The sequence below is a fragment of the Daphnia pulex genome, chromosome 8, assembly GCF_021134715.1.
Source record: "Daphnia pulex isolate KAP4 chromosome 8, ASM2113471v1".
NCBI classification, from domain to species: domain Eukaryota; kingdom Metazoa; phylum Arthropoda; class Branchiopoda; order Diplostraca; family Daphniidae; genus Daphnia; species Daphnia pulex.
In genome coordinates this window covers 5106603-5127378 of record NC_060024.1, presented here as the reverse complement: position 1 = coordinate 5127378, position 20776 = coordinate 5106603, and the positions used below count along the sequence as shown (strand labels likewise).

Genomic DNA, 20776 nt, shown 5'->3' with positions numbered 1-20776 from the left:
CTCATAGGCCTATCCGTAATCGCCATAGACGTTGTAGTATCATCCGGCGTAGTCACTGTAACCATATGATCCGTATCCAGCACCATAATACAGATATCCGAATCCGAAGATGCCTCCGAAGTAATAAAGATAATAAGCACACCTCTCACGTGCGGTTGGCGGTAGTAAGGTCGACGGTAAGACGAAAGGTAAGGAAGAAAAAATCTTCGACTTTGACTGGATAGCGCAGGGTTGAGTGGAACTGCTGGAACCGACGCCAACTCCAGGAATTAAGATTTCACTTCTCCGATTAATTCAGACTTCTCCGGCGCATCTTTTCCGATATTTTCGGGACTAGAAAAAAATTTCTGTTTGAGGTTCGTCGGGTTGTCCAGGCTGATGAGCTATTTTCACGTCAATAGTTTTGAATCCGTTTTTCTGCTTTGAGGTGAAACCAGTGTGCCTCGATTGGTCGTCAAGTCTTCCAGATTTTGTTGATCCTTTTTAACTGACCGTCCATTCAAAGTGCCACCAAATGACCAAATACACACGAGTTATCTGTAATTAAATCAACAATTCAAGATTGCAAAGCAAGTATTGTAGCATAGCAAGTATTGGCAGTATAGTAGTATACTGCAGCACATTACTGATAAATTGTTCACATTTTTATTTTCGGTGCTTTGTATTTGTTTATTACTGTTTCTGTTGTATAGGCCTGTGCTGACTATAGAATACAACGATATTGACATTATACAGCCTAAATTATTCATTCGACGACGATATTATATATAATTGTCTGATGGACTATATACAAGCTAAATACGATGGCAGATGGCTGCATGATGTTGTCAGTCGATAAAGTCGTGCTTTCAAAATAGTTTCTTTTTTTCGCTTTTTCTCAGTTATTAGTTATATTTTTTACGAAATTTTGATCGTGTTATTGGCCGCATTGTAACTGAGGGTGTAGTTTTATTTATTCCTTTGTCCATGTATTATAATAAGACAAGGTATCGTCGTTGCTGCTCACAATGGCTGGTGCTGCTGCTGGTGCGCTGCCACCTCCAAGATATAATAAATATTATAGGCTATACTTTATACATATATAAAAGTTATACTGGTTCGGTGGCCATCCAGATCCAGTCGGCCGTCGACAGCGATCTCCAATCTCTCTATTCGATCTCTCTCTCCAATCTCCGATCCGACAATCGTGAAAAATTGAATGGTCAACGTGAGAGACGATAAACACCCTAAGCACCATCATCCGCAGCCGCAAATTTATTGTTTGTTTTATTATGCAAAAATGAGTTATTGCCGTTAATGATCCAGATGGACGAAGCACCGTGTAAATATTATGCCTATCTTTGCGGTTCCTTATAAGCCATTTTCTATATGCCAAATAAAATAAATTTCTATAATTTAATGTAAATTGTGTTTTCACTGATTCGGAAACAAACAAGTCACACATGAGCATTCTGGAATAACAGGAAATTCAAATCGGTCGCATTGCGAATATTATATATATTTAGACCATTGCGCAATCTAAACGATTGATGAAATAGTGATTTAATTCAGTACTAGGCCTGTCGTAAATACAATACGAAAACTTAAACGTTCACCTAGGGGGGAAATATTCAAAATAATTAAATCTTTTTATAACAATAACAAGAGATTTGGCGCTCGAGATTTCGGCTAGTAAGAGAATCGAACTCATGCTGACATCGGCACGGCGCTCTAAAACCTAATCAAGCTAAAAAGCCAATTTGTGCGTTTTGTTTATTGAGATATAGATTTGTAGGCCTACAGCTATAATTAACGTTTTTCAATGAATGAAATGATTTAAGCTTTGCTCTAGAAAACGCTTTGCATTTTTCTTCCTCTCGCTTATTCCAACACCTAGCCCATGCAAGAGTATGGTTTCCTCAGTTCGTTTTCCCCTGGATACACTAAAGTATACAGAAAGTGGCAAAGCAAGGTTGTTTAGTGTAAAGATCCAAGGGCGGGTATTCTGCAGCAGGGAGTTCTGATGCACTCATGGGAATTTAATTCATGTAGAGTTGATTTTAAAAAGATCTTTTTGCTGCTGTCCCAAGAGGTAAAACCTCAGGAGAGAAAACACTCGCGCACACTCTTTTAACTTCTCGGAAACATCGCCAACCGAAAACAATAGGCCATAAGGCTGGATTGAATGGATTGGTACACTGGCCTTTTTATTTTCATTATTATTGACGTGCTGGAAAGCTCTTTTACAGTCTCTCAGTGAGATCTCATGAGAGAAGAACCACCTTTATAAAAAAAAGGAAAGCCCTAGCAACACATAAAAAAAGCGATAGCGACGAGCACCTGTGCACCAACAGTTTCATTTTCGCCCATTGTTTTCTTATTTGAAAAATAGTTCGACGGTTTGATACGTAACAAATCGGAAAAATTCGAAAAAAAGGCGGCCATCACCGATAACAATATCTACTATAGGCCTAGCTATAGTCTATATATCTATATAGACTATAGCTAGCACCATCACCAGTACCAACTAGTACATTTACCCACCCACCCCCGCAACAATGTCCCAAAATTATACATCGGAAATATTAATTCAACTAAATATAGTTGAAAATATATTTATTTTGAATATTTAATTCTAATTATTACACCCAAGGACTGTAGTATAGAACGTATTAAAATAATTTTTGTTTGACAAAAATCTAGTGTAATATTAGTGTTCCTCCACGGTAATGTCTCCATTTCCTTTCAGTTCCCTCTTCCCGTACGCGACAGATAGCTTAAAAGTGCTTTTTTATTTTTTTCCCCGATTCCCAAGCTTACGTTAGCTTACATTAGCTTATATTTCATATAGTAGCCCAAGAGTTAGGTTTGTTTTGCTTAACGTAGCTAGATTTTTTTTATTCCGTCGATGATGTTTGTCTTCAAGCTTTATTAAGCTGAAAATTACTTATATTTTACCAAGCAGACTTAAACTCAGGTCATACTTTTTTTTAGTAAGCTTGAACTTACTTTTACTTTTTCTTCCTTGGTTTTGATTCACCCGGATTCACCTTAAAGTTACTTAAAATAATAAAAGTAATGAAAATAAAAGCTTGGACAAGCTTTCGTTTTATCATCTAGGGAAAAAATAAGCTGAAAACAGCTAAGATTTTCTTTTTGATTTTATGCTATATAATTCTTAAGTTAATGTAAGCTTATTCTATGCTATGATTAGAAAAGTAACGATTATATAACCTGAAAACAGCCGAAAACAGCTAACTTTTCTCCTAATTAATAATCAGCATATGCTGTAATCAATATGTACATCATCTGCTCTCTTAATCTAGATTCTACAATGTAAATTATTATTTTTACCGATAAATTGACTATTTGATAGTCTTATTTCTTACGGATATACCCTGCGCTTTTCAACTACCTGCGCCATATCAACAAAAGGCTAAATTTACATCGAGATATATATTCAATAAGAACAATGTTAAAAGTAATAAGTGATAACGATGCATTAAAAGGATTAAGGGAAAGAGAAAAAGAAGAGAAGAGAAAAATATATCTGGTGTAATTTTGGCAGTATTCATTATTGAGAAATTTAACATATCAAATAATGCCACATCAGGACCAACGGTGACCGTCAACAAAGAATGCAGCAACCCCTCATCACATCAGCAATTGGATAGGTGACCCAGAATTTACGAAAAAGCTTAGAAATATAAAAGTTAGCTTAGTTAAGCTTAGAGAAAGGTGCGCGCGCGCCATTTCTTTATTTCCCCCTTTTTTCTAGGATAGATGAGAGTAAGCTGAATCAAGCTTCAGAAAAAACAGCAATTCTTAGCTCACCACGGGAACAGCTATGTTTAGCTTATATATTTCATGGTTCTGTGTGTTGCAAAGTTAAGCTTACTAAATCTTTAGTACAAAACGAAATTTTTGCGTTTTTTCTAAGCTTAAAAAAGTACTTTTAAGCTATCTGTCGCGTACGGGTTGCTTTCTCGTATATTTTCTTGTGCAAATGAAACGAAAAATCAGAAAAATCAAATTGAACGTTAATTTTTTCACATAAATCTAAATAAAATAAAATAAAATTGAAAATTGAAATAATAAAACGTTTTGCTTATATCAAGATTTGAACCACTAACACAGATGTGATAAGAATATTTGAATTCCGAATGATAATTTACTTAAGTCAATATCCTTACAAGAATCATATTTTTTAATTAGAACTTTTAAAAAGCAAAAAACAATCTTCAGTCATGTAAGTTTAACATATCGGTATGCTCTGGTGTGCGGCCCCACTTATTCGAGCTCACGCACAACGGTGTGCGGCCCCACTATGTCGAGCTCACGCACAACTTACTTGATCCACCCGAAGCGCTAACCATTACACCCAAGGACTGTAGTATAGAACGTATTAAAATAATTTTTGTTTGACAAAAATCTAGATAATATTTGTTCCTCCACGGGAATGTCTCCATTTCCTTTCAGTTCCCTCTTGCTTTCTCGTAAATTTTCTTGTGCAAATGAAACCAAAAATCAGCAAAAATCAAATTGAACGCTAATTTTTTCACATAAATTGAAATAAAATAAAATAAAATTGAAAATTGAAATAATAAAACGTTTTGCTTATATCAAGATTTGAACCACTAACACACATGTGATAAGAATATTTGAATTCCGAATGATAATTTACTTAAGTCAATTTCCTTACAAGAATCATATTTTTTTAATTAGAGCTTTTAAAAAGCAAAAAACAATCCTCAGTCATGTAAGTTTAACATATCGGTATGCTCTGGTGTGCGGCCCCACTTATTCGAGCTCACGCACAACGGTGTGCGGCCCCACTATTTCGAGCTCACGCACAACTTACTTGATCCACCCGAAGCGCTAACCATTACACCCAAGGACTGTAGTATAGAACGTATTAAAATAATTTTTGTTTGACAAAAATCTAGTGTAATATTAGTGTTCCTCCACGGTAATGTCTCCATTTCCTTTCAGTTCCCTCTTGCTTTCTCGTATATTTTCGAGGGGTTGTCAACTCAAAAAAATCCTCGTACACCCTCGGATTTTTTCAAAAAAATCCCTAAAAAATCCCAAAAATAAAAAAAATAAAAATCAAAAAAATCCCAAAATTCCAAAAATTTTGGTTTAATAAATCGACAAAATTTTACAAGAATCGATTTTTTTCGTTATCGATTCTAATTCCCCTTACTGTGTTAATAATTCCCCTTGGGCTTCTGTCTGTCTCTTGGTCTGTCTGCTGTCAATGCCATGCTAGGAATTTTTGATGGGAAAAATGACTTCTATGAATTCTGGTATTTCTAGAGAGGATGACGATACATGGGAATTGTTAAAAGAAAACAATGTCATTGTACCTGAAAGTATTAAAAAAATACTTAACGATCTCAATTTTAGTGGAATTCGTGCGTTGGCTAAAGTAAATGAGTCAAGTGTCATGATTGAAGAGTACATCCGAGATGTACTTGGTGATCCTGATGTTCTCGAAATTATGAATAAAGAAGAAAAACTACAAATATTTGGATCTATCTTTTCACGGTGCCCGTCCAAGTTCAAACTTTCACCTGGGCACAAAGTTACATTCCAAATTTTGTCAGAGGTTTGCAAAGAAATTGTCCAGCGCTGGACAATTATCTGTAAAGTAAAGCCACGTCAATCAATGGGTGTTCCATCTGGTAAAATAAGACTTTATAGCATTTATCTAAAAAAATCTGAAAAATCTGAAAAAAATCTGAAAAAATCCCCAAAATTTGAAAAAATCATTTTTGGATTTAAGATCCGTACACCTTCGGATCGAGTTGACAACCCCTCGTATATTTTCTTGTGCAAATGAAACGAAAAATCAGAAAAATCAAATTGAATGCTAATTTTTTCACATAAATCGAAATAAAATAAAATAAAATTGAAAATTGAAATAATAAAATGTTTTGCTTATATCAAGATTTGAACCACTAACACACATGTGATAAGAATATTTGAATTCCGAATGATAATTGACCTAAGTCAATTTCCTTTCAAAAATTATATTTTTTAATTAGAACTTTTAATTAGCAAAAAACAATCCTCAGTCATGTAAGTTAACATATCGGTATGCTCTGGTGTGCGGCCCCACTTATTCGAGCTCACGCACAACGGTGTGCGGCCCCACTATGTCGAGCTCACGCACAACTTACTTGATCCACCCGAAGCGCTAACCATTACACCCAAGGACTGTAGAATAGAACGTATTAAAATAATTTTTGTTTGACAAAAATCTAGTATAATATTAGTGTTCCTCCACGGGAATGTCTCCATTTCCTTTCAGTTCCCTCTTGCTTTCTCGTATATTTTCTTGTGCAAATGAAACGAAAAATCAAATTGAACGCTAATTTTTTCACATAAATCGAAATAAAATAAAATAAAATTGAAAATTTAAATAATAAAACGTTTTGCTTATATCAAGATTTGAACCACTAACACACATGTGATAAGAATATTTGAATTCCGAATGATAATTGACCTAAGTCAATTTCCTTTCAAGAATCATATTTTTTAATTAGAACTTTTAATTAGCAAAAAACAACTACTTCAAGAGACGAGACGAGAACCGACTGCTTGTCGAACAAAGGATCTTGAAGTACGCTAAGTCCAAGCGTAATAAAAAGTTTAGTTATGCTATCTGCCGCTGTGGTGCGCATCGGCGTAAACTGCGCACGATTTTTTGGCATGTCTACTACTTTTTCATTGGTATAACATCTATACGCCCCTTTAGTAAAAAAGGAAGCAGAGCGCCAGTGGTGTATAGAAACGACACTAATAATAATAAGTAGGGAATTAAAATAAGAAAAAGTCGCTCATTTTTTTCGTTACGACAAAATGAAAAAAATCGATTTTCATTTTGCCATAACTTTTGAACGAATTAACCAAAACAAAAATCCTTTTCAGGGCGATGATATAATGACTATATCAACCCACTGTTAAAAGGATTTTTGATTCCAAGAGATGACCGCGCCAACGATTGGTCGAATCGGCGCGGATTGACCCAGTAAAGTTCTCTCCTTTTTTCTTTTACTAGTTCAACTTTTTAGTTTTGTATTTGTATGTGTGTGTGCCTTTTTCAATAAACTTCCTAAAACCCTTATCTACGTGTCGTCTTGAATTGCGTCGTGTCTTTGAGTCTTTACGTGTGTTACGTGATTCAACTACCGCCGGTGTCTTCATCGTTCGTGCCAACTTGCCTGCCGACCACCACAAGATCTTCACGCCAAGATCTTCACGTCGGTTTTCCCAGGGCTTCACGCGGTCGTCGTCTCATACCGCACTTTCCCCGCTCCTTCACTTTCCCGCCACCAGATGTCTCCCCAGTAAGTCCCACCCCTTCTCTCACTCTCTTATCCAGCTGTCCCGCGTGGAAAATTTGAACCGGCTCCTACCCCTGTCTGGTGAAAGTAGTAAGCCATTGGCCGAGCCTTTACAATATAAAGCACCTGAAACAATGAAAAAGCCAGTCACAATTTTTTTTGCAACTATCCAAAAACAACTCTCAAATGACTAACAACAAAATCACAAATTGCGTGATCTGCATCGAAGGACAGAAAAAGGAAGACAACTTCCGTATTCGCCAGATTGGAAGAAAAGTCTTCTACCTTGCCCTTAACCAAGACGGAGGAGAAGACTACAAAGGGGAACAAAAAAAGAAGAAGACCGTAATATCTTCATCTGCGACCGTTGCCACTTCTGGGAAGCGCGTGCCAGCGACTTCTCGGGAGTTGCAACGATCGCTTGGATCATCCAGTACGCGACAGAATGAACAGCTCGCAAGGAGGTTGGCCTTACAAAGTTCGACGGGAGCCTTTTCTTTCCCGACAGCCGTGTAAATATTCCCAAATTTCAAGAAATAAAGGCCCAGTCGTCACGGCTTCAATCTTTGACGAACCGAGGGATACCGATAGAGATGCCGATGGAGTTGTCGGATGAAGCCTGCCGGCAACCATACAACCGGGAGTTCTACGAAAAGTACCTAATGGTGGTGGGAATTATAAACCGACCTGGAGAGAGCCATAAAGCGGCCATGAGCCGCCAAGACCCCCGAGTACAGGAGAATCACACCACACGTCTCCGGGGCCGATTGGACCATGCCATCGAGTGGGAAAATTTGGTAACTTCGAAATAAATATTTGACCAGATCCTAGATGTTGACCCGCTACATCGTCGATCTCCATCACCACTTCCACAACTACAGGAAGGTGACGCTGAAGAACCGGAGCCGAAACGTTCGCGACGGAACGAAGCCAACGGGGGCGATCTGGAAGCGGACTTCCAGCCAGGCCCTTCGAACAACCAGACCGAGGAGTAATCTCATCATCGCATCCATCTTTGTTGACTTTTTTATTATTGAGTTGTCACTTGTATCCCAAACGTATCTTTTTGAGGTAAAAAAAAAACAAAATAAAAGGAAAAACAAACGAACGAATGTTCTGGTTTAAAACTAACTATATTCGGTCAATCGATAGAATAAATTAATTACAACAATTTTTTTTTTGAAAGTTATAATAAGATATGAGAATTCGGCCAGGAACTGTTGTCGAAAGGAAAAAAAATAAACCAGATGAACATAAAGAAAATGAACCACAAAAAGTTCGAGAGTAACTAATTCCATTCGCCGATAAACAAGGCTGCTGGTGCGAATACCAGCGCCCTGGGTAAATCTCGGAAGAAATGAGAAAAGTGGAAGTCTTGGGGAAACGAAAATTTTACTAGCTCTCAATCTTTATTTTTTTTCCAAAAAGCGTTCTCTGACGACAAGTCGGAGGAAACGAGAAAATTTTACTAGCTTTCAATCTTTATTCTTTTCCAAAAAGCGTTCTCTAACGACAAGTCGGAGGAAACGAAAAAATTTTTACTAGCTTGTTTGTGACGCCCAACACGAATCAGATCAAAAAACAAAGCTGAACTCAACCAGGAAGAGAAAAGGTCAAAAAGAGTGAAACGCCGCCCTGATAAGTTCAAAGACTTCTTGATGGACGAGTAAACTTTCTACTTTTTATAAAAACAAAGCTTCAAAAAAGAGGCGTCCCCCCTAGAACAAAAACAACTCTATAAAGGACCTGAAACAATGAAAAAGCCAGTCACAATTTATTTTGCAACTACCAAAAAACAAACAACTCCCAACATGGCGTACAACAAAATAACACAGTGCGTTATCTGCATCGAGGGCCAGAGAAAGGAAGACAACTTCCGTATTCGACAGATTGAGAAAAGAGTCTACTACCTTGCCCTACACCAAGACGGAGGAGAAGACTACGGAGTAGAAGAAGAAGACCGTAACATCTTCATCTGCGACAGTTGCCACTTCTGGGAAGCGCGTGCCGACGGCTTCTCGGGAGTGGCCCCGATGGCTTGGACCATCATGCACGCAAAAGAATGGACGGCTCGCAAGGAGGCCGGCCTTACCGAATTCATCGGGAGCCTTTTCTTCCCCGACGGCGGCGTGAATATCCCCAAGTTTAAAGAGGTTCAGGACCGGTCGTCACGGCTCCGAACCTTGAACAACCGGGGGATAACGATCCAGATGCCGGTGGAATTGTCGGATGAAGCCTGCCGACAACCACACATCCGGGAATTCTACCAGAAATACACCATGACGGCGGGAATTGTAATTCAACCGGGGGAGAGCCATAAAGTGGCCCTGAACCGTCAATGCGTCAATGCTAATGCGAGTGCAAGACAACCACACCATACGACTCCGGCACAAACTTGACCATGCGATCGAGTGGGAGAATTGGGCAACGGCCCAAGAATTGTTTGACCAGATTCTCGACGTCAACCCACTACAACGCAGACCACCGACGCCAACCCAAGAAAAAGGAGAGCCGGAGCCGAAACGTTCGCGAAGGAACGAGGAAGAGCCACAATCCGGGAACGAAAGGCGCCTTTGCTATTCTTGTCGGCAACGGGGCCATGAGATAAAAGACTGTCCTCTAGAAGCGGAAATCCAGCCGGGCCCTTCAAACCCTCAGACCGAGGAGTAATTCCATCAATCTTGTTGTCTTTTTGTATTATTGCCCAAACGCATATTTTTTGTGAGGTAAAAAACAATAAAAGGAGAAAACAATCAATCGAGTGTTAGGATTTGATAATGAGAATAAGTAAAGAAAGAGCTAAAAAAAAATTGAAAGGAAGAAAGAATGAATAAAAAAGGGAAATTTATGAGCTTATTAAAAGAAGCGTCTCTGACAACAAGCCGGAGGCAAGGGAAGAATTTGATTAGCTTAAAAAAAAATTTTTTTAACTGTCAGAATCTTCCCCCTTGCCATTTACTTTTTCCGTTTTTTACTCCTTTCCACTCACTTTGCCACTAATTACCCCTCCACTTTTTTCCGCGCTTTCCGCAGCAGTGGATAAATGCGTTATTTTACTACCTGGTGGCAGCGATTACCGAACTGAACGCCTAGAGGAGATTGGAGAACCTTGGCCAACCGCCCACCTACCACGAAGGACGGCCATACACTCAACATCTTCAAGCATCACGACCATCCCAGGAAGAACAATCGAAAGGATCCACTCAGAACTGACAATTCATTTTAGAGTAGACTGTATGAGTAATATTGCATTTGAATTAAGAATTAAGAAACGTGAACCAAGTTATTGACTAATATTGACTAATTCAAGAAATATTGATGGGAGCGAGAAAGAAAAAAAATTCTCGCCAGCCATGATTCAAGAAGACAATTAAATTTTAATGCATAAATGTGTATCTCACTGTCAGTTCTGTGTAGTTTTATGTCTCTTTATAGGTTGCGGGACGCAACCTGTCGGGAGGGTGAGTGATGTAAGGATTCTGAGATGCGCCTTTCTATTTTTGATCTGGGTCAAAGTTGATCCAAGTGCCTTTCTCTTTTGTGACCTGTTGTGACCTACCAATCTCCCTTTCTCTTGACCCATTATTTCTCACTTTCCCTTTACTTGTTTTTGGTATAAAACCCAACGCAGAATCTCATTCTTTAGTTCAGTCTTTCTGACTCACCCGTCACAGAATGTTACTGTGTAGCTCAGTGTCTCACTACTGGCTCACTTGTCACACCTCTCGGGTTTATTCTTCATTTTATTATTGTTTCCATATTCATGTTTTCACCCGTCTCATGCTAGAGAAGTCTTGCGCTTCGAGTTTAGTCACGTAAGCTAATGTGAACAATACAATTCTTTACGCCTTTAAATTAATCTTTAAGTTGACGATTGAGCGGAAAGAGCCACACGGCCTATCCATTCAATTCGTTACAACATCATCAGCGATGACAACGACAGCAGCTCCAACATCGAATAAAGAAACTATTTGAACCACCATTCTGATCATGAATACACCGTGGTGATTCACAGCGTAGATGACGATCTAACGCAGGATGAATTTTTCAACCAAACCAAACGGTTGGTGCTCTTTCCCCCAAGACAAACACCGACTTGCGACCCAATCGGGCGTAAGCATCGTCTTCACAGCCACCATCTACGTCAGCGACAAGAAAATCGTCGCCGTTCTTCAACATATCTACTACGCCTACCCAGGTGGCGAATTAAACTTGTTGAGTCTTTACGAATACGTGGCTGTCATTGACGTCATTCCAAAACGCTGGAAAAAAACAAAAAATCGACCCAAACAACGAGGAAGGCGAGGAGTGAATGCGACGTTCAAATTCCTGATAGATCCCCCTTCGCGGTAAATATACACCTACTTGAATATCCCAAAACTCTATACTAATCGGCTTTTCATTCGTATATTTTCATATCATTATGAAACACAGATACTCATGTCTAAAGGACCTAAGGATTTCGGTGAATGATGTCGGCTCTCAATCGGGCTAAAATGCCGTGGATGTTGTTGTCGTCGTTGTCCGATCGCAGCATGTGATTGGCTGAGGTGGGTGTTCGCGGCGTCGCTCGCTGATGTTCTGGCGGCTGGAAGAGGCGTCGCAGAGCCAACGCGGTGGCTTGATTGTATTCCAAGTGGGAGTGATTGGCTCTCTCCAACAGGTCGTCGGCCGAAACTCTCTCGCGCAAGATGTTGATGTTTTCTTGAGCCGCCGAAACGAATCTCGTTTGAAAGGAGGGTCGATCCTTCTTGAGTTTCGAGCGTCGATCGTAGATACTCGCTTCTATCTTTTTTGTTCCATTACTTGGCCATTGCACTGGCAACGGTGCTTGCTGGCCGCTGTTCTATCTTCGCCGAAGATGCGCAGTTCGTAGGCTGCGTTGGTGAACCATTTGGAGCGGATGCGATCGAGGTATGATGGACCCTCTTAATTGCGTCCGTGTTCTAGGGTGTGCATGTACTGGCAGAGGTCGTTCCACAATGTTGATCCCAGCAAGGTACTTTCATCAGCGGTTTCTACTTGCCAAGGCCGGTACAGCGTGAGGATATATTCGTCAAATTTTACGGGAATTTTTGTTTTGAATCGAATTCGATTGGACGAACGTCGTTCCCTGACTTTGGACAACGAACCAAAACCTCCCTCAAGGTACGCAACTATCTGATAAACTAAATTATTCTAAAAAAGCCATATGGAATCTGGCCAACACCTACTTCGAGAAATTCCGGCACTTCAAAGATGGCCAAGGCCCGAAACCGAAATTCTTCCGTCTGCTCGTGCGTGGAGGAACCGGCAGTGGAAAGTCATTCCTTGCCGAGTGCATTAAAGAACCCGCTGCCGCACTGTAGTTCACGGTGGCCTGCGTCGCCCCCACTGGCATCGCGGCCAGCAATCTACCCAACGGAAGAACTCCCCACGAAGAAGAACTCCCCACGGAAGATCTACCCACAACTTCGCCTCGATTCCCATCTTTCACGACAGTTGGACCTTTCTGCCGAAACTCAACGCCATGAAATTGGCCAACATTCAAGAACGAGCGCAACATGAAACGATGGTGTGCAAAATGATCGACGAGATTTCCTTCGTGGGACCAGAACTCTTCGCCCAAGATGACTGTCGCATGCAACAAATGATGGGCGACAACCATCCTTTCGGTTACGTAGCCATCATCATGGGAGATTTCAACCAACTACCACCAGTAGCGTCAGCCGAATCGTTGTACGTCGCCCTTCTGAAGTCTGTCAGCGCTCAAGCTCCCCCCAATCCTCACACCGCATTGACCGGGCCCAGCACTCGAGGCGCTCAATTTTTCAGCCAATTCCGCAAAATTGAAGTGACTCAACAAATGCGAGCGCAAAACGATCAAGAACATATCGAGTTTCTTAATAAACTCAGATCCGCATCTAGCGATCCTAAAACAAGATCGATGGACACCATCAACCGTTTAAAAGTCATTACCAGAAATGATATTGCACAAGACCCGACTTGGATGATGGCCCCTACTGTAGTACCAGCAACGAAGAGTGCTACCGCATCAACAAACACCAGTTGCTAATGCTGGCACAACAGCAAAATTGTCCCCGACTCGTCTGGTTTCAACCCATCATTGCCATCCTTGGCAACGGCTTGAACCAGACTCAAACAAACTACCTCTACGCCACGTCACCACAGTTCAAAGGTATCTTTGTGGCCGGCGCTCCTGGTTTCCTCATGTCCAACATTAACCCCAGGAGAGGACTTACCAACGGGACTCCGGTTACCTTTCACTCCTTAGTGCTCGATCCCAGAGAAGATCGCGAACGACTCGTGGCCGCCATGGAATGCCTAGATTCTGTAAAAAATGCGAGTTTTTTTTTCATTTTAACCAATGACTTTTCTTTGGAAAGGACTTAGAAAAAAAAAAATTCAGATTTTGTTTAAAAAATGAGAAAAAACTCGCATTTTTTATAGAATCTAGGCATTCCATCATTTCATTTTAAAAATATAGGAAATACAAGGAAAAATGATTAAAAATGGATAAAGACCTGCACAGGTTTGAACCTAATACTACTCTAATGGGAATCAACCGCTATACCCACTGGGCTACTAATTGCTTACTTATACTGTAAAAATTGCTAAACTATGAATTCGAATCTTTCCTTGGCTATCCCCTTTCAAAACTGGCAATGCTGTGTCAGAAGGACAGGATGCCTTCTGGCTAGGTTGGGTGGGTGGGTGGAAACTTCCCCAACTTTTGCTGGGGCGAACGTACGTTCGGTGGCCGTTACTTACGTAGGCTATGCTGCCGATCGTTAACACCGTGTGAAAGACTCGTCCCTATCCTAGTCTTCCAGCTGAAAGGTTCGACTAATTTATAGTGCTTTCAACTGGAAGGGGTTGGAATCGGTTGCAGTTCTTTCACACAATTTCACACGATCGTAGCTAAAGGCATCAAGGGTGGCGATATTTGGTTGAGTTGAATAGTAGGCCTATGCATCTATGTGTCTGCCGGCTTGTTCGTTGTCTAATCGCTGGCCAAAAAAAAACTAGGGTTACAACCAGAGGACCGTTTTCGTCTCAATTTAAATGTGACTGGTCACCTAAACGTCTCTGAATGCTACTGCCGGCGATCGGAAACCAACCAACTATTTATATGAATCCAATGAGGTCAGCCAAGTTTATTGCCGCCAAGGGAATTGATATTCTACGTGCTAAAAAATTATAAATAAAGTTCTAGGAAGGCAAAAATGATAACATGTACAAAATAGAGGTCAAGCGATACTGAGAAAATAAAGTTCAAGCAAGGGTAAGGTCACAATAACGTTGAACAGCCTTATGTCATATTATGATTGATTTGTTGAATGAAGATTGTGAATAAAAAACAATGGGCATATTGCTGTTCCTTTTTCTATTATATAAAAAAAAGGGTATTCAACGACGAAACTTAATGCATGATAAGATTGCCAAGGATATATATCTGACGCCTATATTTCCATTAACTTATCTGTGTAACAGTGTTGTCAAGTACCATCTCTAGTCATCTAGCTTCTATCAATCACTTCTTAGAAAGCAGGAGTGCTGGTGATGTAAGCAGTGGTTGGGAATATAGAATTTTAAAAAATCAAAACTAAAGTTAAAGTGAAGGATCATTTACAGATGACACTGACCGAGGAGTAAAACTTAGTAAGTGATCGGATTGGTAGACTTAAAGCTTAAACAACACTTTGAAAGGCCATAGAAAACCATCTCACAAGAGGGAAAAAATTTACACTTATTCAGATTACATTTATACTTATACTTATACAGATTGAGTTAAATTAATTTTGTTTTGTTTTGTTATTTTAAGCTGAATGATACACGAATTTGGCTTCCATCGCCATGTCTCCATTATAGCGTGATATTAATTTGCATATCAGAAGTCAAATATACGACGGTGGCTGAGACAACTTCAACCGAGCCAGCATTTCCTAAAAAGTTTTTCATTAGTGGGTAGGTTTCGGTTCGTTAACTGCGATAGAATCTCCATTTTCAATTATTAAATTTACCCGCCAAATCCAGAATTTTTATTTGAAAAGATGAGACACAAAATTAAATTTCATAAATTCAAATAGTGCAAAAGCATCGCGAAAACCTTTAACGAAGATCATCTGATTGTCGTTTGGTGCTTCTGTAGACTCCGCTATTTGGTAGGAAGAAGCTATTTCACTATTTTCCATACCGTCATTTTCATTCACATTCAGCGGCTTCCCGTTGACTGATACGATATTGGGTTTCCTGCCAGTAGCGCTTGAAAAAATCTGCATTAATTTTCCTACGATCGACCTTTAAATGTTCCACAGCTTCTTGTTTATCTCGTTCGATTAGAGCCAGATCAGCGTATAGCTAGACACCTTTCGTCGACTCGTCCCACCAACCGTAAAGCCATTTGCCTTCATTCTTTTTGTTTAACCTGTCAATCATTTACGTCCATCTTGTTGAAAATGCTAGAGTACAATTTCTTGTCCGTTTCGCGTTGCTTGCAAATCTTGCGTTGCAGATCACCATTTGATTGGTGGCCGCCTTGATAATCGAATCAAGTTGGAGAATCGCCTCGAAATGTTTCTTGGCTTCCTCCAGCTCGTAGATGCCCACAAGTGCCTACAAATGGAGAGACAAAATCTGTGAGAAATAAATAAAAAAAAGTTGCTCGTCAAATTCTACGTTACCTGGCAACGAGGAATAAACCTTTTTCATTTTTGGGTCCATTTCTAGCGCCTTTTGGCATTGATCACGAATTGCACAGAAATCGCTTCACTTTAAACAGCACATGGACTGATTGATTGTGTTGCTAACATAAGCTGTTCTCGTTCTGTAGCTTTCTCGTCTTTAAGAGCTGATGAAGTGAAAATGAAATGTTTTAATAAAATGAATTCAAATTGATGTGAAAAGCAAAATTACTTTGTTCAAACTCGAGGAGGGGACGATTTTGGAGTAGTCGTTTGTTGGCCACGTATTAGGCCTTTTGAAATGATTGATTCCTTTTTCCTTGCAGAGTTTAACCTCTTCCAGCTCTCTTTAGCCTTTTCGAAGCTCTTGAGTTCAATCTTGCATTCGAGGTTGGCGTTGTGTATGGAACAGCGAGTTGCTCGTTACTGGCAGAGCCGGTGTCAATTTAATCAAGCTCCTCTCTTGCTTCTTGAATTTCAACAGAGCATGTTCAACACCGTCAGGAATGTTGTGCTCTAAACCTTCTCGAAGATTGAAACTTAAATACTGTTGATAAAATATACCGTGTCCCCGTGTCGACCGACCAGTGAAACTACAAAGATGAAGGGAGAAAAAGGTAACTACTTTTAAATTTTCACAATAAATATATTTTGATTAAGAAAGTCAAATACCTTCAACAAGTGCATTCTTTATTAGGACTTGAATAACCACTGCCAACTTTCAAGGTTTGATTTAAAATTCCTCCAACCTAAACACAAATATGAATTACAGAATTTAGATAAAAATGAACAGTATAGATCACAATCATACCTCAAACACCAGCAATCTTGTGGCTTTTCTGAGGAATTTTTAGGTGGGTTTTCATTTTCTCTGCAGGCATAATTGGATTTACAATTTACAAGACTGCCACCTCTCCACGCTTCAATGGTAGCTACACCAGTAAGGTTCCACGGCTTTATTATACACTGCCTGTATAGATATTTCCACACAAAATATTTTCATAAAAATCAACCACAAATTCATCACATTCAATTATAACTTATAATGCCGAAGTACCTTTGCCAAGGTGGAATTTTAATTTCTCCCCTAGCTGTCCAAACTGGAATCAAGTTCCATGTTTCGTCAAACAGCCTGTGTAGTAGACTGAGATGCTCTTGCTCTGAGCAGTCCATTGCCAGTTCCTGCCTGCTTGATTTCTTTCAAAACACCACATTTGTCAGGAGTGACGGAGTGAGATCAACAGCTTGTGGGGCAGGTGTGTAAGGCTCATGTTTTCTTGAATCTTGAACAACAGGTTGATCAACCTCCATGCTGCATTTTTCATTGGCTGTTAAGGATGCGGAATTATATTTGAAAACTTTTATTGGTTTTTAAAAGTATTTAATTATAGTATCATAAAACTTTACTTGGATTGAGACACCAGTTGTATATGACGTTCCATGAGTAGACCCGGGCCTGAATGTCAAAACGTCGACCCGAACTGTCAAAATGTGACTTACAAGCATGGGTATTGAGCATGGTATTGAGAGACAGCAAATAATAATAAAAAACACTGCTTGTTTGACAATCAAATCCTAGCGGCTAGCAGACAGAATGTGAGAATACGTAAAACCCAACGTAAAACTAGGTAAAACCGCTAATCATTCTGACACAAAAGACTAGTTGTGGCTTTCAGCCGCTTGGTTCGCTGGTAATGCCGTGCCGCGTTTGAGCTCTTTGTTGAAGATTAATTTGAACGTTAATTATTAGTACACACACGTCATGGCGACACCCGTGTTGATGAAATGGGCTTATACGTCGGTTTTATGTCATCATCGACTTTAAGAACAAAATCAGTTTGTGGGCAGTTATTATTTACCCATCATTTATTGTGTAGTCCAGCCATCTTCAATAGGCTAGTAGATTCCTTCTATCTGAATGATGTCGTTATTTGTTTTTCTTTCTTCCTCGATTTAAATGTTATTGACTTAAATTTTTGCTGTCGGAACAAGAAATAAACATCAGAAACACTTGATTTATTGTATTATTTTTCAATCGTATAATAGCCTATGTCAGTTACAGTAACCATTAAAAAATTTGAAGCAAACTTTCTACTCAATTTACTATAGAGGAATCGCGAGGAATCGCAAGGAATCTATCCGAATCACAACTGGATTTTTGGTATGATGATATGTCAGCTATCACTACACATTGAAGTTGAACACATCTTCTTCGACTAACCAGCCGACAAAATTTGTGTAGAGATAACGGCTGTCGTGAATAGCTCCGGCTACCAAGAACAGTGTTATTTGGTCTCCTTTATTCAGCTCCAAAGTGGATTGGTGTGCAAATGTATCATGAGTGGTGTGACTATATCCTTGTGCAATCCTTACACCATTCAACTGTAAATCAACGCGTGCAAAATTGGTTCCTTGAGTGACATCAGCAATTCCAGAATAACCGAAAAAATATTTCCCCGGTCTTGGTGCTGTGAATATTCCAGTTAAAGGGTCCATGGCATTTCCCACATTAGTTCTTGTGATTTCAAATGGAACGACAGTGTTGTTAGTTGAGTAAGTCGTATTCCTCTGTACATAAAAATAAACAGATGATGATTTGACATCAGCAAAGCCAATCCACGTTTCAAATCCTATTGCGTAAAACCTTTGATGTTATTCCATGCTGATTAAGTTCAATTCAAGTCTGAACAAACCTGCGTCGGTTGAAGTTTTGCTAAAGTCACAATATACTGTTTCCACTTGAGACGCGCCCTTGATCAAGTACAAGCCGTTGAGGACATGACCGATCTGCCACAATTCCACGCAAGAGGTTGGCATTCCGTCGACCAACTTCTGGCCGGAGCATTTCAATTTTCCTAAAGTGTGAATGTCACTCGACGCTGCATGGATCGTTCTTCCAAAATTCAAACGTGTGATGGGCAAACTTTCTTTCGCAGTTATCTCACCTGTTTATGTACGTAAATCAAAAAGTAAAACATATATTTCATACAGGATCAATTTAATTCATTTTTCAGCATACCATCGTCAATTAAGTTGATGGGAACGGCGGCGTCACAGTTGCAGTTTTTGTTAGGATCGGCACACATATTTGCAATTCCACACAAACACATATGCGTGGAGTTATCGTTACCGTGCCAGTAATATTGCTCGTTACCGTTCCGGTCACTCCACCAGGAATATTCGACGCCATCAAACTGCAGAGGAGCTGAGTAGCACTCGTACTGTATACCATAGCATAAAATTTTATTGGCGAATAAAATATTATGATCGACGAATTATCTTTCGAAATGAACCTTAATTGACTGGCGACAATCTGATGAAAGTTGTGTAAGGGCTGTGATCTGTTTTAGTGAGATGCTTGGTACACGATTGGTTTCGTATAACAGCCGGGATCTGTGCAATGGCCGACGTTTGTCGATGCTTCGGTGTCGTGTCCAATAATTGTCATTCCTGTCGAATATAGAAAACGCAGCTTATAGTGAAAATTGTGTACCATAAATATCAAGATAAATATAAAACGGTCAGCAATTATATAGGTAGGCTATTAGGCTATAGCCATATCCTACCTGAAGACATGTCGCAATTTACTTGCATGGGATCGTCTCCAACACCTTGGCCGTCGGGATCGATCCAGTACACGCCGGTGGACAATGAAGGGTCAGCCAATCGGGCTTCATGGCAAGATCTTGGAATTCCACCTTTAGATGAGGCGACATCATCCGTATGGAAATCTTTTTCGCTAGCCTTTGTTTTTAGCAGTCGGACTTCCTCTCTCAGCCGGTCAAATTGAATCTCGATGCTCTCGAATCGAGTTTTCAAAGTTTCCTAAAAAAGCAAAACAAAACATTAAAGAAATGTAAAATTTTATTTTTCGAAATTTCATACGTATTCTAAACGAAGATTAGTGTCGTCTTTCGTTTGCGGCAAGTGATTTTGATGTTGGCCACTTGTGACGCTTAACAAAAAAGCGCAGAAGAAGACGATGAGTGTCTCGGTGTGGTACGACTTAGCCATTGGATCGACGAAAGATCGAATAGGTTCTGTTATTTTGCATTGGTGGTTGTATCCTATTTATAGGACAATAAGGGAAATCGAATATAACTTTGTATCGTGTGAGCAATACGATTTTTTAAAAATTTCAAATTGCCTAATTCATCAATAAGATATTCAAAAATAAAAAATCCCCCGGGTTTTTTATTTTTATGACATTTTAAAGTTTTCTTTGGGTGACCAATTATGTCGACATGAATCCACTAACTAATAACAGTCAAATCACTGATGTTTGCCTCTGTTGTGTTGCAACAAAGGCTGACGCGTAAAGACTGATAACGTAGATAAAAAAAATTATGCTACTATAATTGCAACATAACTGTCCATATACATTATAGCTTAGATTATACTAATTGTTCATAAATCCCAATCATAAGGCAAGCGTGTGTATAATAATTCTGAGTCCTTGTCGTTTATATTCGTGTTTTAGGGTAATATAATGACAGGGTCATGGACTCAAGGTTTAGTATCAATTTAAGAAATTGGGATGGATCGAGCTCGGTTGTTGGTTCAATTTTATAATTAAGGCATAGAGCCCACTGTTATTTATTATTAAGAATATAATGAACCGATATGACAAATATTATGGCGCTATAACAATGACCGATCAGGGTGGATAAAATTTAAATGATGGAACTCCTTTGCATTCGACTGGGGACAATCGTCTGGACTAAATTAGATGGCTGGCCTTGGTGGCCCGGTAAGTCACGC

General features: G+C 39.6%; 2 protein-coding genes and 1 long non-coding RNA gene across 3 annotated transcripts; all 3 read right to left on the bottom strand.

Moving 5' to 3' along the window:
* Positions 1–14476: 14476 nt before the first annotated feature.
* LOC124199366 lies at positions 14477–17675 on the bottom strand. The gene is made up of 7 exons (XR_006876798.1): positions 17423–17675; positions 17073–17343; positions 16827–16985; positions 16688–16764; positions 16248–16608; positions 16016–16182; positions 14477–15947 (listed from the first exon to the last, which is right to left on the bottom strand). It is a non-coding gene; the product is annotated as an uncharacterized LOC124199366 (long non-coding RNA).
* Positions 17676–18021: 346 nt separating this feature from the next.
* On the bottom strand, positions 18022–18956 carry LOC124199361 (complement C1q tumor necrosis factor-related protein 3-like). Its single transcript, XM_046595174.1, has 2 exons — positions 18709–18956; positions 18022–18645 (listed from the first exon to the last, which is right to left on the bottom strand). The coding sequence occupies exons 1-2, from the start codon at positions 18830–18832 to the stop codon at positions 18200–18202; spliced, it is 570 nt and encodes a 189-aa protein (XP_046451130.1). The 5' UTR covers positions 18833–18956; the 3' UTR covers positions 18022–18199.
* Positions 18957–19046: 90 nt separating this feature from the next.
* On the bottom strand, positions 19047–20062 carry LOC124199364. Its single transcript, XM_046595179.1, has 4 exons — positions 19901–20062; positions 19582–19840; positions 19309–19465; positions 19047–19236 (listed from the first exon to the last, which is right to left on the bottom strand). Exons 1-3 carry the CDS (start codon positions 20027–20029, stop codon positions 19362–19364), a joined length of 492 nt encoding a protein of 163 aa, XP_046451135.1. The 5' UTR covers positions 20030–20062; the 3' UTR covers positions 19047–19236; positions 19309–19361.
* Positions 20063–20776: the final 714 nt, after the last annotated feature.